Source organism: Halichoerus grypus, chromosome 8 (assembly GCF_964656455.1).
Source record: "Halichoerus grypus chromosome 8, mHalGry1.hap1.1, whole genome shotgun sequence".
Taxonomy (NCBI): domain Eukaryota; kingdom Metazoa; phylum Chordata; class Mammalia; order Carnivora; family Phocidae; genus Halichoerus; species Halichoerus grypus.
The window spans coordinates 138,417,712-138,429,991 of record NC_135719.1 but is presented as its reverse complement, the minus strand read 5'-3'; the positions used below and the strand labels follow the sequence as shown (position 1 = coordinate 138,429,991).

The 12,280-nt window shown below is 45.4% G+C and overlaps 1 protein-coding gene across 1 annotated transcript in view; it reads right to left on the bottom strand.

Annotated features, from left to right (window-relative positions):
• Positions 1–203: 203 nt before the first annotated feature.
• Positions 204–12,280, bottom strand: part of KCNK13 (potassium two pore domain channel subfamily K member 13) — a 99,833-nt gene continuing 87,756 nt past the window's right edge. Inside the window, exon 2 of the mRNA XM_036064444.2 lies at positions 204–2,850. Within this exon, the coding sequence (XP_035920337.1) occupies positions 1,958–2,850 (893 nt within the window). The 3' untranslated portion in view covers positions 204–1,957. The remainder of the gene's footprint in view (positions 2,851–12,280) is intronic.

Genomic DNA, 12,280 nt, shown 5'->3' with positions numbered 1-12,280 from the left:
CAAGACATCTCCTAGGGCAGGGACCCAGCTCCTCTCCCTATCCCCATGATGCTTCGCGCAGGGCAGAGCCCAGGTGGGGGTGGGGGGTGCTTGGTTTGCGATCAGAGGTTTTTTTTTTTAAAGATTTTATTTATTTCTTTATCAGAGAGAGAGAGAGCACAAGCAGGGGGAGTGGCAGGCAGAGGGAGAAGCGGGCTCCTGACTCGGGGCTCAATCCCAGCGATCATGACCTGAGCCGCAGGCAGACGCTTAACCGACTGAGCCACCCAGGCGTCCCTCGGTCAGAGGTTCTTAATGAGGGCTTTGCAGTAGCTCCAGAAGGCTTCCCTTTAAGAGCGATACAAGGTAAGACATGAAGATCTCTGACTTTGGAGCCACACAGCCCTTCGTTCAAAGCCCAGGGTTGCTGCTCATTGGACCCCTGCTCTTGAGTACTTTTGGCATTATAAAGAAAATATTTGGGCTTGCCAGCTGGAAGAAAAGGCAACTCAGCCGAAGAAGGAGCAGCGGAGGGAGGTTCTGAAGTCTGAAGCTGTGTGGAGCATGGGTGACAAGCCAGGACATCCCCGTCAGGACACCTGGGTTCCCCTTGCTGTTCGCTGGCAGCCTGAAGAGTTCAGACAAGGAGCAGTCCCTTCGTGCCTGTTTCCTCCTTGTCTAAAACACAAGAAAGCTGTATGGGATGGTTCCCAAGGTCCTCCCAGCTCTGATGCTTTCTTCTCAATATCTCCGTTTCATTAGACATAGTTCTCTGCTTTCTTTTCTTTACGATGCCCGACCATCTTCATCGTTTCTAAAATAGCTGTGTGTACCATCCTTATCTTATAAAAACAACAGCTATCTCTTATTAGTGCTGCTCTCAAACCTCAAAATGTTCTCTCCTAAATATATGAAGAATCAACAGCCCTTGTTCCCAGGGATGTTTTACTGGCTCGGGAGGTTATGTAACTAGATTTGTTACAATCCCAGAAAGCAAAACCGAAACAAATGACACAGGAGAAGCCAAATTTTCTTACCTGACCTAGAATGTTTCTCCAGCCAAGAATCCAAGACGATGCTCATATCCCTGAGGGTTAATTCCTTGTTTCCTTTTGCTCTAATTCTCTGTTTCCTTTTTCTCAATAAATGCCCATTTAATTAGGCACTCCTCCACCCCAACCCCACTGTCCATAATGAGCACTCATGTAATCTTAGTTAATAAAGTGAGGATTTATTCAATTTTCAGTTCTAATAAATAGTCAGCCATTATCTCTGTAATGGGCCCCAAGCCCTGGTTAAAAAAAAAAAAAATGACATGGTCTCTGTGACCATTCGGAGGGAGAACGTTACGCTATATTCTTTCATTACAAAAGTGAGTCTCTCCACTACTTGGCAGCAATTTCAAGGCCTGAAGCTGACTTTAGCTTCCTTACCACACGGAGGTCCCAGAGACACCTTAGCCTGGCATTAGGATCTTAAAAATTAAAGAAAGGAGAAACAAAAAGCAGAGAAGCAGACACAGAGAGTAAAACAGGTGACTTCCCTCTCTGTGGCATTAGGGACACATCCGTTCTGAAGGAAGCCCAGGGCCCAGATGCAGCGTGAAACATTCCCCCCGCTTGTTTGAAGGGGCTGGGACGGGCAGTGAAACTGGATTCACAGAATCAGGGCTCCAGGGGGAACAAGAGGATCTTCGTTTGGGATTTTTATTTCCAAATGAAGAACAGAGCAGCAGGAAATGGAGGCCTACTCAAGCCCTCCCTCCCTTAGGCGGTTAAAACCCTGGAGGAAGATGGGTCAAGAAATAGCGCCAATGTCTTGGGCTGATTTTGTGACTCATTCTTAGGACTGATTTAGACCTTAGAGGAGAAAAGCTTTTAAGGCTGGGCCTGCAGAGGGTGACGGGACAGCTCCAGAGTCAACCCGGGCCCTCGTGGTCCATCTCCTGGTCTCCACGCCCAGCGTCTCCTCCTCGCTCCTACCTGTCCCCACTGGTCTCCGCCAGCCTGTTGTTCATGATCGCGAAGGCCCCCACCCCGCCTGAGAACTCACTGTCCTGGGACAGCACGTTGGCCTGGGGCGGGCAGCCGTTGGCCGTCTCCGACAGCTGCTTCTGGAGGATGGCCAGAGAGACCTTGTTGGCGGCCAAGAAGTCCTTCATGGAGATCATCTCCCCCGAGAGCCGCCGCCCATCCGTGTCGCTGTCCATCACCCCGTCCGTGTCTATGGAGATGTTACACTGGTTCTGGACATTGCCCGGCATGATCACGTTCCTCCGTGACCGCAGGAGTCTCCTCTTGCATTGTCGGCAGCACTCCCCCTCCATTTTCCTCAGGATCCAGTTCACGGACTGTTTGATGAGGATGGAGATGACATTGAACAAGGAGTAGATGCAGCAGACGCCCATGAGGATGAACATGAAGTTGGCGAAGCGGTAGAGACCTTGGCTGTCATACTGGGCGTTCTGGCTGCTGACAAGGTCCCCGAAGCCAATGGTGCTGAAAGCCACAAAGCAGAAGTAGAGCGAGTCGAAGTAGCTCCACCCTTCGATGGAGGTGTACATGGCCGAGGCACAGCAGGAGATGAGCAAGGAGGCCACACAGAGGATAAGCATCACGTAGTACACGGAGGGCTTCCAGCCGGCCAAGCTATCCACCTCGCACCTGCCCGGGTTCTTCAGGCTCTCCTGGGGCAGGGCCCCCTGTCTCTGGAGCTGCTGCTGGTGGCACGGCTTCATGATGTAGGCGATCACGGTGATCAGGCGCTCCAGGAAGAGGTTGAAGAACAAGATGGTGCTTGCACACCCAATGAGGCCATAAAAGATCAGAAAGATTTTTCCTCCTACTGTCGCTGGAGTTGTCATCCCAAACCCTGCAGGAGACAAAAATCAGAGGAGAGAAGAGTGAGGGAATGCGGTCAGGGTCTTTGCTGTGATGGCTGGCAAAGGACCCGAAGAAACAGTTTCATAAAAGCGCTCAGTCCTAGCCTTTCTAGGAACTAGGGGGAGAACTCTCACTTCCTTTTGAAGACATGAAGTGTTGTTCAGAGCTGCGTTGTTGAAAGCTTGTATGGTGCCCTTGTGCAAATCAGAAAAAAGGCACGTCTTCCTCCAGGTGGATATGGGCAGCAAAAAAAAAAAAAAAAAAAAATGGCTGGGTGATGAGAACGTGAGCTGGATTTCAGGCCTCCCCTCCGGACTTGACTAGATGTCCTGTACAGTACACAACCGGAACAACCATACTCAGCAGACACAGTGCAGACAGACAAAGGTTCATACAGAGAAAAGGCTTACACAGACTCATCAGAATTCATTTATTGTATAAATACTTACTCAGTGCCATTCCAGGAACTGAAGATTGAACTCTAAAAAAGCCAGAGCTGGTCTCTGCCCTCATGGGGCTCTAGCCTAGTGAGGTGATTACTACATTGTGTAGGGGTTGTGTTGGAGGAAGGACAGTGTCCTATGGGGACGGCCAAGAGGGGAACCCATCTCAGACTTGAGGTTCTGGGAAGACTAAGCAGGGATACTTGAAAGCTACAGAGGAGTTAGGCAGGCAAGGAGAGGTATGTGTGTGCGTGTGCGTTTGTGTGTGTGTGTGTGTGTGTGTGTGTGTGTGTGGTGGTGACAGTAGTGTTCCAGGCAGAGAAACAGCCAATGCCAGCATCTGTAGAAATGAGAAATTTGTTCAAGATGTTCTCATCTTTTAAACAAAATTCTTCAAACATATACCTTCTATTTGGGGAGTGAAAACTGAGGTGTTGATTTTTATAGTTTGATCAAATAGAAAACGTCTCTCTTGCCTTTACCTCTTACTGTTCACAATTTCTACCTTCTTGACGTTTCTACCCATGCACACAGACATGTTGCTAAGAATACCAACTCCAGGACAATAGGCATCACTAAGAACACCAAGAAAAAGAAAGGAGCAGTGATTCACTCAGTATTTCTCACTGAGGGGTGCCCGGGGTCAGCCCACCCCGAGTGACATGGAATCCTTCCAAGCAAATGATTCAGTAACCATGAGAAATCTGATCTGTTTGAGGGGATGGGCATCAAAATCTCTGAATACAAATACCATTCAAAAAATAAGTACTGACCCTGCCTCCCTGGGTTCAGCTTTTCATTTGAATCAATTCTTCTTGTCTCCATTTTTTCTTATTATCAAGTTCAGGTTCCTAACTTGGGCCCCATCATTGGGATCTTGAGGGCTCCCCCTTATCCTCTTTCCTGATGACATCCTGCTTGTCCCCAAGCCAAAACATTTCTTTGTTGCCATAGCTGTGCATGGTTGCCTCCAGCGCAGGCTGGGAAGTGGTCAGATCAGAACTTGCCATGTGTGGGCTTCTGGGGTGATGGCCTCCTGCTCTCCTCGGGCAGAGAGCCAAGGGGCCACCCTTCCCAAACACCTAGCTACGCATACTGTGTTACCATCTGGTTTTCCATTTCAATTTGATTTTTCTTCTGCAGCACACAAGGGTCTACACGAGTATAGGCTGTTAACAGCCTATAACCAGGAGACTGGAGGAAGATGGGTGAATCTAGCTTTTTAGCTGGATGGGACAGGATGATGATGTGGGAAGGAAGGGACGAGGGGCTGGAGATACTTTCATTGGGAGTTAGAGTTATGGACCCTAATGGTACAGAGAAAAAGAGACCCTCATCTCTTCCCTGGGAATTCCCTCAGCAACTCTTGGCACTGCAGGTTTCATTTATTAAATATCTTCATTATGTAAAGAAATACTTTGTCTTGGGGCACCTGGGGGCTCAATCGGTTGAGCATCCGACTCTTGGTTTCAGCTCAGGTTGTGATCTCAGGGTCGTGAGATCGAGCCCTGTGTCGGGCTTCATCCTCAGTGTGGAGTCTGCTTGAAATTCTCTCTCTCCCTCTACCTCTGCTCCCGCCCCACCCCACCCCCGCCTCTCTCAAATAAATAAATAAATAAATAAATAAATCTTTTTAAAAAAGAGAAATACTTTGTCTTTGCTGTGGTTTCTCTTGTTAGTATCTTTCATTCTAATCCCCAAGCTCAAGTTGAAACGAGGTGGTTGTAAGAGTGGAGAATTTAGAAAAAACTTACTGAGTTTAATGACTGAGCTGAGAGCAATGTCTTTCTCTCCCCGGGCCAAAGAATGCTGAGGAGTAACCAAGGTGTTGAGTAGATGTTGGGGTACCTCCTCTGGCTCAGTGAATGCCCAGAAGCAGTAAAATTTGCAAATCTTTCTGCACTAAGAAATGAACAATGAAAGCTGGAGCCCCTGCCCCAAAGCTGTAGGACCAGATGGGTCTTAGGGCTCTCTTCATTGGAGACAGAACCGAGGCAACAAGCAGAAAAAAAAGAAACATTTATCCAGGACCTTTTATTGGCCCAACAATATTCCAGAAACTGGATAAAGGCATTGAAAATGGGGAAAGCCCAGAAATAACAAGGGAGGGGGAGGGGGATGGGGAGGTTCTTGCCAACAATCACAGGAGAACTTTCTCATGTAGCACAGGATTTAAATGGGCAAATTTTTGCTTCTCCAAAATCTTCCTTTCTGATCCCAGAGGTGACTTAATCATTTTAGTCTTGGAGAATAGGGCCGTTAGGAATAGCTCTCAGCTGAAGTTGACAACAATAATTTATTAAGCACCTGTGAAGTTCAAGGGCCTTCACTAAGCGTTTGGGCCACACAATGATTAGCCGGACAAGGTCCTTGACCTCAAGGAACCTCGCATCCAGGCTGGGACAAATAAACTGCTATCTACAAAACAAGGCATAGAGAGTCAAAGGCCAAAATAAAGGCACAATGGAGTTATCCGGCTTCAGGGGCCCGAATGCCACCTCACTTGAAATGAGTGACGTATAGGTGCGTGACCAAAGCCAGCTGACAAGCTCGGTCAACGGACCTTTCCAATGAATGACACATCTAGTTGATGTGGGGACATGTCCCAGGCATTTAAAATTTCTAGATTCCATCTTATTTGGTTTTAAAACATTCAATTTGATTAAAAGAACAGAGAAGCCACGAGTTTCAATTACCTACTATTGGATTGGGCACCGCCATTTTTTCAATCAGCAAAAATGACAGCAAATGGCATATGTGGTAGTGAGGGGAAGCACTGGGAGGCAGCCTCCTACGGTCTGCAGGGAGAGGTGTTTCCACAGCTTCTACTACTCAAAGCTTAAAAGTGTGGAAGCTCATAATACGGGCTTTTTCATAGAGAGCCTTCCCTTTTTTGAGCCCCATAATACTGGACATTAGGGATGCCTGGGATTGGGAATAAGAAGCCTTGGGGTCCCTGTTGGTGGAGGAAAAGAACACAAGCGTCACCAAAGATCTGCCCTCTGCCAAGTGTCACTGGCTCCTCGCACTCTTGCTGGGGAGCTGGGTGTTTAGTATGAGTCCACTAGTCCCATTTGACAGATGAGAAAAAGAAGGCTACAGAAGCTAAGTAACTTGCTTAGAAGTGTAAAGCCAGAATTAGAACCTCGATTTGTCTCCCAGGCCTGTGCTCTTCCCGCCTGACCGTGCGGAGCGTCAGCCATTGTCAGGTGTACGCATCAAGAGTGGAAGCCAGGGAGGGAAATTAACCAAGCGTCTGTAGTTCCATGCTTTACGTAGACGCCCAGACCACGGTGGCTGCCAAATCTGGTACCCAAATCAGGGGATTCGCTTGCATCAGAGCCTGAAACCCTACAATTTTCATTTACTAAAACACATGTTTCTGAATGTATGTGTGCCTCTCCCAACAAGTGATGTAATTAAGTCGGTTTTAAAAATGGGCTACACCCCATGCATTTCGGTCTCCGTGTATTTCATAGGCACACAAATGAAACTGATTGTCACAGGTGGTGCTTTTCAGTATATAATTTATTCCCTGCGCTTCAAGCCTGAGGTCATCTGATTCGGGTCCAACCCCTGAGTCTGGGAGCACATGGGCTAGCTGACTGAGGACCAAGGGTTCATGAGTGTGGTTTGGAGTCCCAGGACTCCAAGGAAGCTTGCCCAGCAGTCTGCTTCATTCTGGCTCCCTTGAACCATTTCGGATCTGTTTCAATGTGACCCCTAGGGCAGCTCCCGGGACCAAACCAGGCTCCCTGGTGCCCTTGGGGCCAGGAATGAAGAGGCCAGAGACTGCCAGGGTCCTAGTCAACCCCAATAGAGCTTTTCTTTTAGACCATGAAGAGAGGAGAGCAGACCTGCAGTCTCCCAGCATTTTATGTATATTCTGTTGACCACCATTCTTTTAAAAAAAATTAATCAAGTTAAAACATTGAAAAGCTTTGCATGATGATATTTTCAAACATACACAAAGGTAGAGAGACTACTATAATAAACCCTCATTTCCTACTTTCAGCAATTGTCAACATTTTGCCAATCCTGGTTCTCCTATCCCACCCCACCACCTTTATTTGCTGGAGCATTTTAAAGTAAATCCCAGACATCATGCCATTTCATCCATTAAGAAGGATGCACTGGGGCACCTGCGTGGCTCAGTCAGTTGAGCGTCTGACTCTTGATCTCAGCTCAGGTCTTGATCTCACGGTTGTGAGTTCAAGTCCCATGCTGGGGCTTGAAAAATAAATTTAAAAAATAAGGATGCGTCTGTAACTGACAAGAACTTTATTTTCCCAACATAACCACATTATCACACCTAATAAAACGAACACTAATTTCTTAAAACCAAATAATGCCTTGGCCATATTCAAATTTCTCAAAAATATCTTTTTACAGATCTGTATGAATCAGGACACTGGCAAGGTCCAAGCAATATATCTTTTAAGTCTCTATTCATTGAGAGCCTTCCCTCCCATTTTTTATGCCATTGATTTGTTGGGTAAATGTGTCCTGTAGACTTCAATCACAATTCTTTCTAGAAACATTTTTTTTTAAAGATTTTATTTATTTATTTGAGAGAGAGAGCGAGCACAAGCGGGTGGAGGGGCAGAGGGAGAGGGAGAAGCAGACTCCCCACTGAGCAGGGAGCCCAACGTGGGGCTCGATCCCAGGACCCCAGGATCATGACCGGACTGAGCAACCCAGGTGCCCCTAGAAACATTTTTTAAAAAATGTCTATTATAAGAGTGTGCTCAGATGAAGCAGAAAATCTCAAACACTGTATGGGGACATATAAATTGGCATAAACTGTCTAGAAAGCAATTTGGAAATGTCTCAGGCATCTTAAAAATACTTGTATCTTTCTCTCTCTCTTTTTTTTTTAGGAATATGTCCCCAAAAAGATCAGAAATGTGACTCATTATGTACACTGATGTTCACCATGTCTTTGCTTTTAATAATGAAAATCCTCAGCAACCTAAATGTCAGATAATAGGGAAATGACTAAATAAAGTAGTCATTAAATTGAAGCCATTAAAATTACATATTCAAAGAGTTTTTAATGACTAGAGAAAATGTAAAGTGGAAAAATGCAGAGCCAAAGTGTGTCTGCAGAATGACTCAAGCCTAGTGCATGGGGTATCCTCGTTAAATATTTGTTGGATGAAGGAATAAACTTTCTAAAATGAATTTGTGCAGATATATATATATATAGTAGCAGTGAAGATTTTGCTTTTGGTTGCCAGTCATAGCAAATCATAAATAGAGGTGGCTTAAACATGAAGGGGATATATTATCTCTTAGAACATGGAATTTGGAGGTAGGGTAGCCCCAGGGATTAATTGGGTGGTTAGTTGGGTGGCTTTCCAAAGGATCTACGAACCAAAACCATTTCACCTTCCTGGCTCTGGCCCTGTCAACAGGTTGGGCATTAACTCCTCACACACGAATGTCCGGAGCCAGAAAATGTTGTGTTCCTGCCTTGTGTATATCTTTCTAAGAACAGAGAATCCTTCCCAGAAACCCCCTGGCAAAATTCCCATTATACATCATTAATTATTACAAGCCCCCTTCTCAAACCAATTATCTAAAAGAGGAATGGATTTCCTCTTAGACTGGCCAGGGTTTACTGGAGTTCCTTGGGAAAGACACAGACCCCAGGACTGACAAGGTCTGCCACAAACATATACAGAGAAAAACAACATAAAGGGAAAGAAACAAAATTTTTAATCAGGTTATTTCTAGATGGTGATAATTCGGGTGATTTAATTTTTTGTAATGCTTTATATCTTTCATTACTTTTATTTATTTTTCTTTTTTTCCTTTCTTTCATTACTTTTAAACTGAGAAAAACGCGTTAAAATATTCTGGAAGCTTTCCTCAAATGGCAGACAAACACCTGCCCAAAACAATCATCCCTCTTGATTCATTCTTCTCAATACACTGAGAATCAGTTTGACTTGCATAAACTTTTCATCTTTTTGATTCAGAAATTTTAAGCCTCTTTGTGTGAGATGAAACTACATAGGGGTTTGTGGGTGTTTTTAAACAAGACCTTCCAGTTTTAATTGGGATGGAAAGAGGGCAAAAACAGACCTCATGGTGGGGCACCTGGGTGGCTCAGTCAGTTAAGCCTCCGACTCTTGGTTTCGGCTCAGATCTTGATCTCAGGATCCCCGCTTAGCGGGGAGTCTGCTTCTCTGCCTCACTCCCTGCCCCTCCCCCCACTCACCCGTGCTCTCTCACTGTCGCTAAAATTAATGAGTAAATCTTAAAAAAAAACAAAAAAACATAAAAAAGACTCCATGGACTATTCTTATGGGGAATGTGGGGGAAGGAAATAGGGCTCCAATGATGGAAGACTTGAGGATCAGTCTTTATGTGGATTATGGAACCACAACTGTTAGAGCCTAGAGGAACTTCACAGCTTTCTAGTCCAAGCTTTCTATGTTATAGGTGGGGAAACTGAGGCACTGAAAAGCCAAGTAATCTCGAGGGGTGGAGGCTTGGCTTGAATCCAGGCTCCCCATCCAGATTGCCTTCCTTTACTCTTGTTGTCTGTGGTAAATTGTTTTTCAAAGATGATTTTGAGCAAACTGCTCCCATCCCTATAAGAGGTGAAGCCTATTTCCCTTCCCCTTGAATCTTGGATGACCTTGAGACTTGCTCTGACCAATCATATGTGGCGGAAGTCATGCTGCACTAGTTCTAGGCTTAGACAATAAGGAGCCTAGCAGTTTTATCTTTCTCTGGACCCCTGAGTCACTGTATAAAAAGTGTGACCATTTAGCTGCAGAGAGAGTCCCAGCCCTCCCCAGCATTCCAGCCTCCTCAGATATTGGGTAAATCCATCTTGGGCATTCCAGCCCTGGTCAAGCCTGAGGTATACCAGGGGGTACCTCGTGGAGCCAGAGAACCACTAGTTGAGCCCAGCAGACCAACAGAATTGTGAGAAATGCCCATGATTGTTGTCTAAGCCACTAATTTGGGGGCAGTTTGCTACATAGCGATGAATAATGAAACATCTTCTCTCTGGGGCTTGCAATTTTTTCAACAGGCATCTTCTCCCCACCATTTCTGGGCTGCTCCAGCTCATCGCTTCATGCTTCGTTGATAATTGGGTATAAGGGATTTTAAAGAATGTCAAGAGGAGGTCTGCAAGGCGTTTGGAATTGAATGGAAATTCCACTTGTAAATCAAGCAAGTTGTTGAGCCTGTGTGATATTAAGGAACAGACACCAGCTGAGGGCACAGGGAGGGTGGGATGAAGAGGGCATTCTACTGTTGATACATATTTGGGTCATTTCCGGCTTGGGGCTATTATGAATAGCATTTCTACAAACACTCTGGTGCATGTCCTTTGGTGAACAAATATACACATTTCTCTTGGCTACCCACACTTAGATGTGGAAGTGAGGACTCACATGATATTATATGTTCAGCAAAGTGGATGCCCTGATTTACCCCACCCTCATCAAGGTTTGAGAGCCCCAGCTTCTTCATATTCTTGCCAATATTCATTTTAACCTTCTGGTGGGTACATAGTGGTCTTTTTTTTTTTTAAGATTTTATTTATTTATTTGACAGATAGAGCACAAGTAGGCAGAGCGGCAGGCAGAGATAGAAGGAGAAGCAGACTCCCCGTTGAGCTGGGAGCCCGACGTGGGACTCAATCCCAGGACCCTGGGATCATGACCTGAGCCGAAGGCAGACGCTTAGCTGACTGAGCCACCCAGGCACCCCATAGTGGTCTTAATGAGCATTTCCTTGATGCCTATTAAGTTGAGCATCTTTTCATATGTTTTATGGTCAGGTGGGCATCCTCTTTAGCACACCTATTCAATTACTTTACCCATTTCCTTTTTTGTTGTTGAATTCTAGGTGACACAGAAACAGTGAAGTGCTAGGCCTTGGGTGGGTTCCCAATTTGCTCAGTGAATTTACTGCCCATCTAAGCAAGGGCATTGGTTCACACGACCTGTTGGCCAACCTTATCTTGCACAGCACTCATTTCTCCAATGGAGAATTATTTCTAACATTTCTTATGTTAGCCAATATTCCCTACAGTGTAGATTTTGATAACAACATTTACAATGCTTAAGAGTGACCTCTTGAAAGTAGATTTCAGAGTAAACACTGTCATTGAAGGCTAACTGCCTCTAGGGTATAAGCTGAAGTTAATTTACACAAAAGTGCACTTCCGTGTTTATTTATTTTTTTTAATTATAATTTTTTTATTCTGTTATGTTAGTCACCATACAGTACATCATTAGTTTTTGGTGTAGTGTTCCATGATTCATTGTTTGCATATAATGCTCCATGCTATATGTGCCCTCCTTAATACCCATCACCGTGCTCACCTCACACTTGAGTAACCCCCATACACCGGTAAATCGAAGGCAAAGGTACAAGCTAATCACTCAAAGTCCTTTTTTCAAGACCTACAACTTTTAAAAGTCACTGCCCTCCTATCCCAAACACCGTTTGTTGGGTTCCGCAAGACAGAATTCTGCCAACAAACAGAAATTTCGTTTTGGCTTGATGGGATTTCACACTGCACCATGTTTGTGTTTACCATAATCTCCCTTATACAGACTAAAAAAAAAAAAAAAGGCAGTCCCTACTAATGATTAAAATCAGGCTAAGAATGTCTCTCCTTGGGCCTGGTTCTTTCTTCACAAACCACCACTGGAAAACTCTCAAGAACAACTGGTGGGATGTAAAACTAGCCTTGTCTGGCCTGTCTGGGTTTTCCTCTGTAGTCCAGCAATATGCCCTGTGGCTCCCGAGTGCCTAATAAATCAGGTCTGCACAGTACAGCTTCAGTGCTCGACTGGGGGCATGGCAGGCCCTTCAGTTCCAGCCAGGCATGGGCATCCAAGCCCCGAACCCTCCCTCACCCATCTGGAAATGAGCTGGCGGGGTAGGTGGTAAGATCAGGTAAGTGAACAGACACTTACTGGATGGTCAGATGGGTAAAAC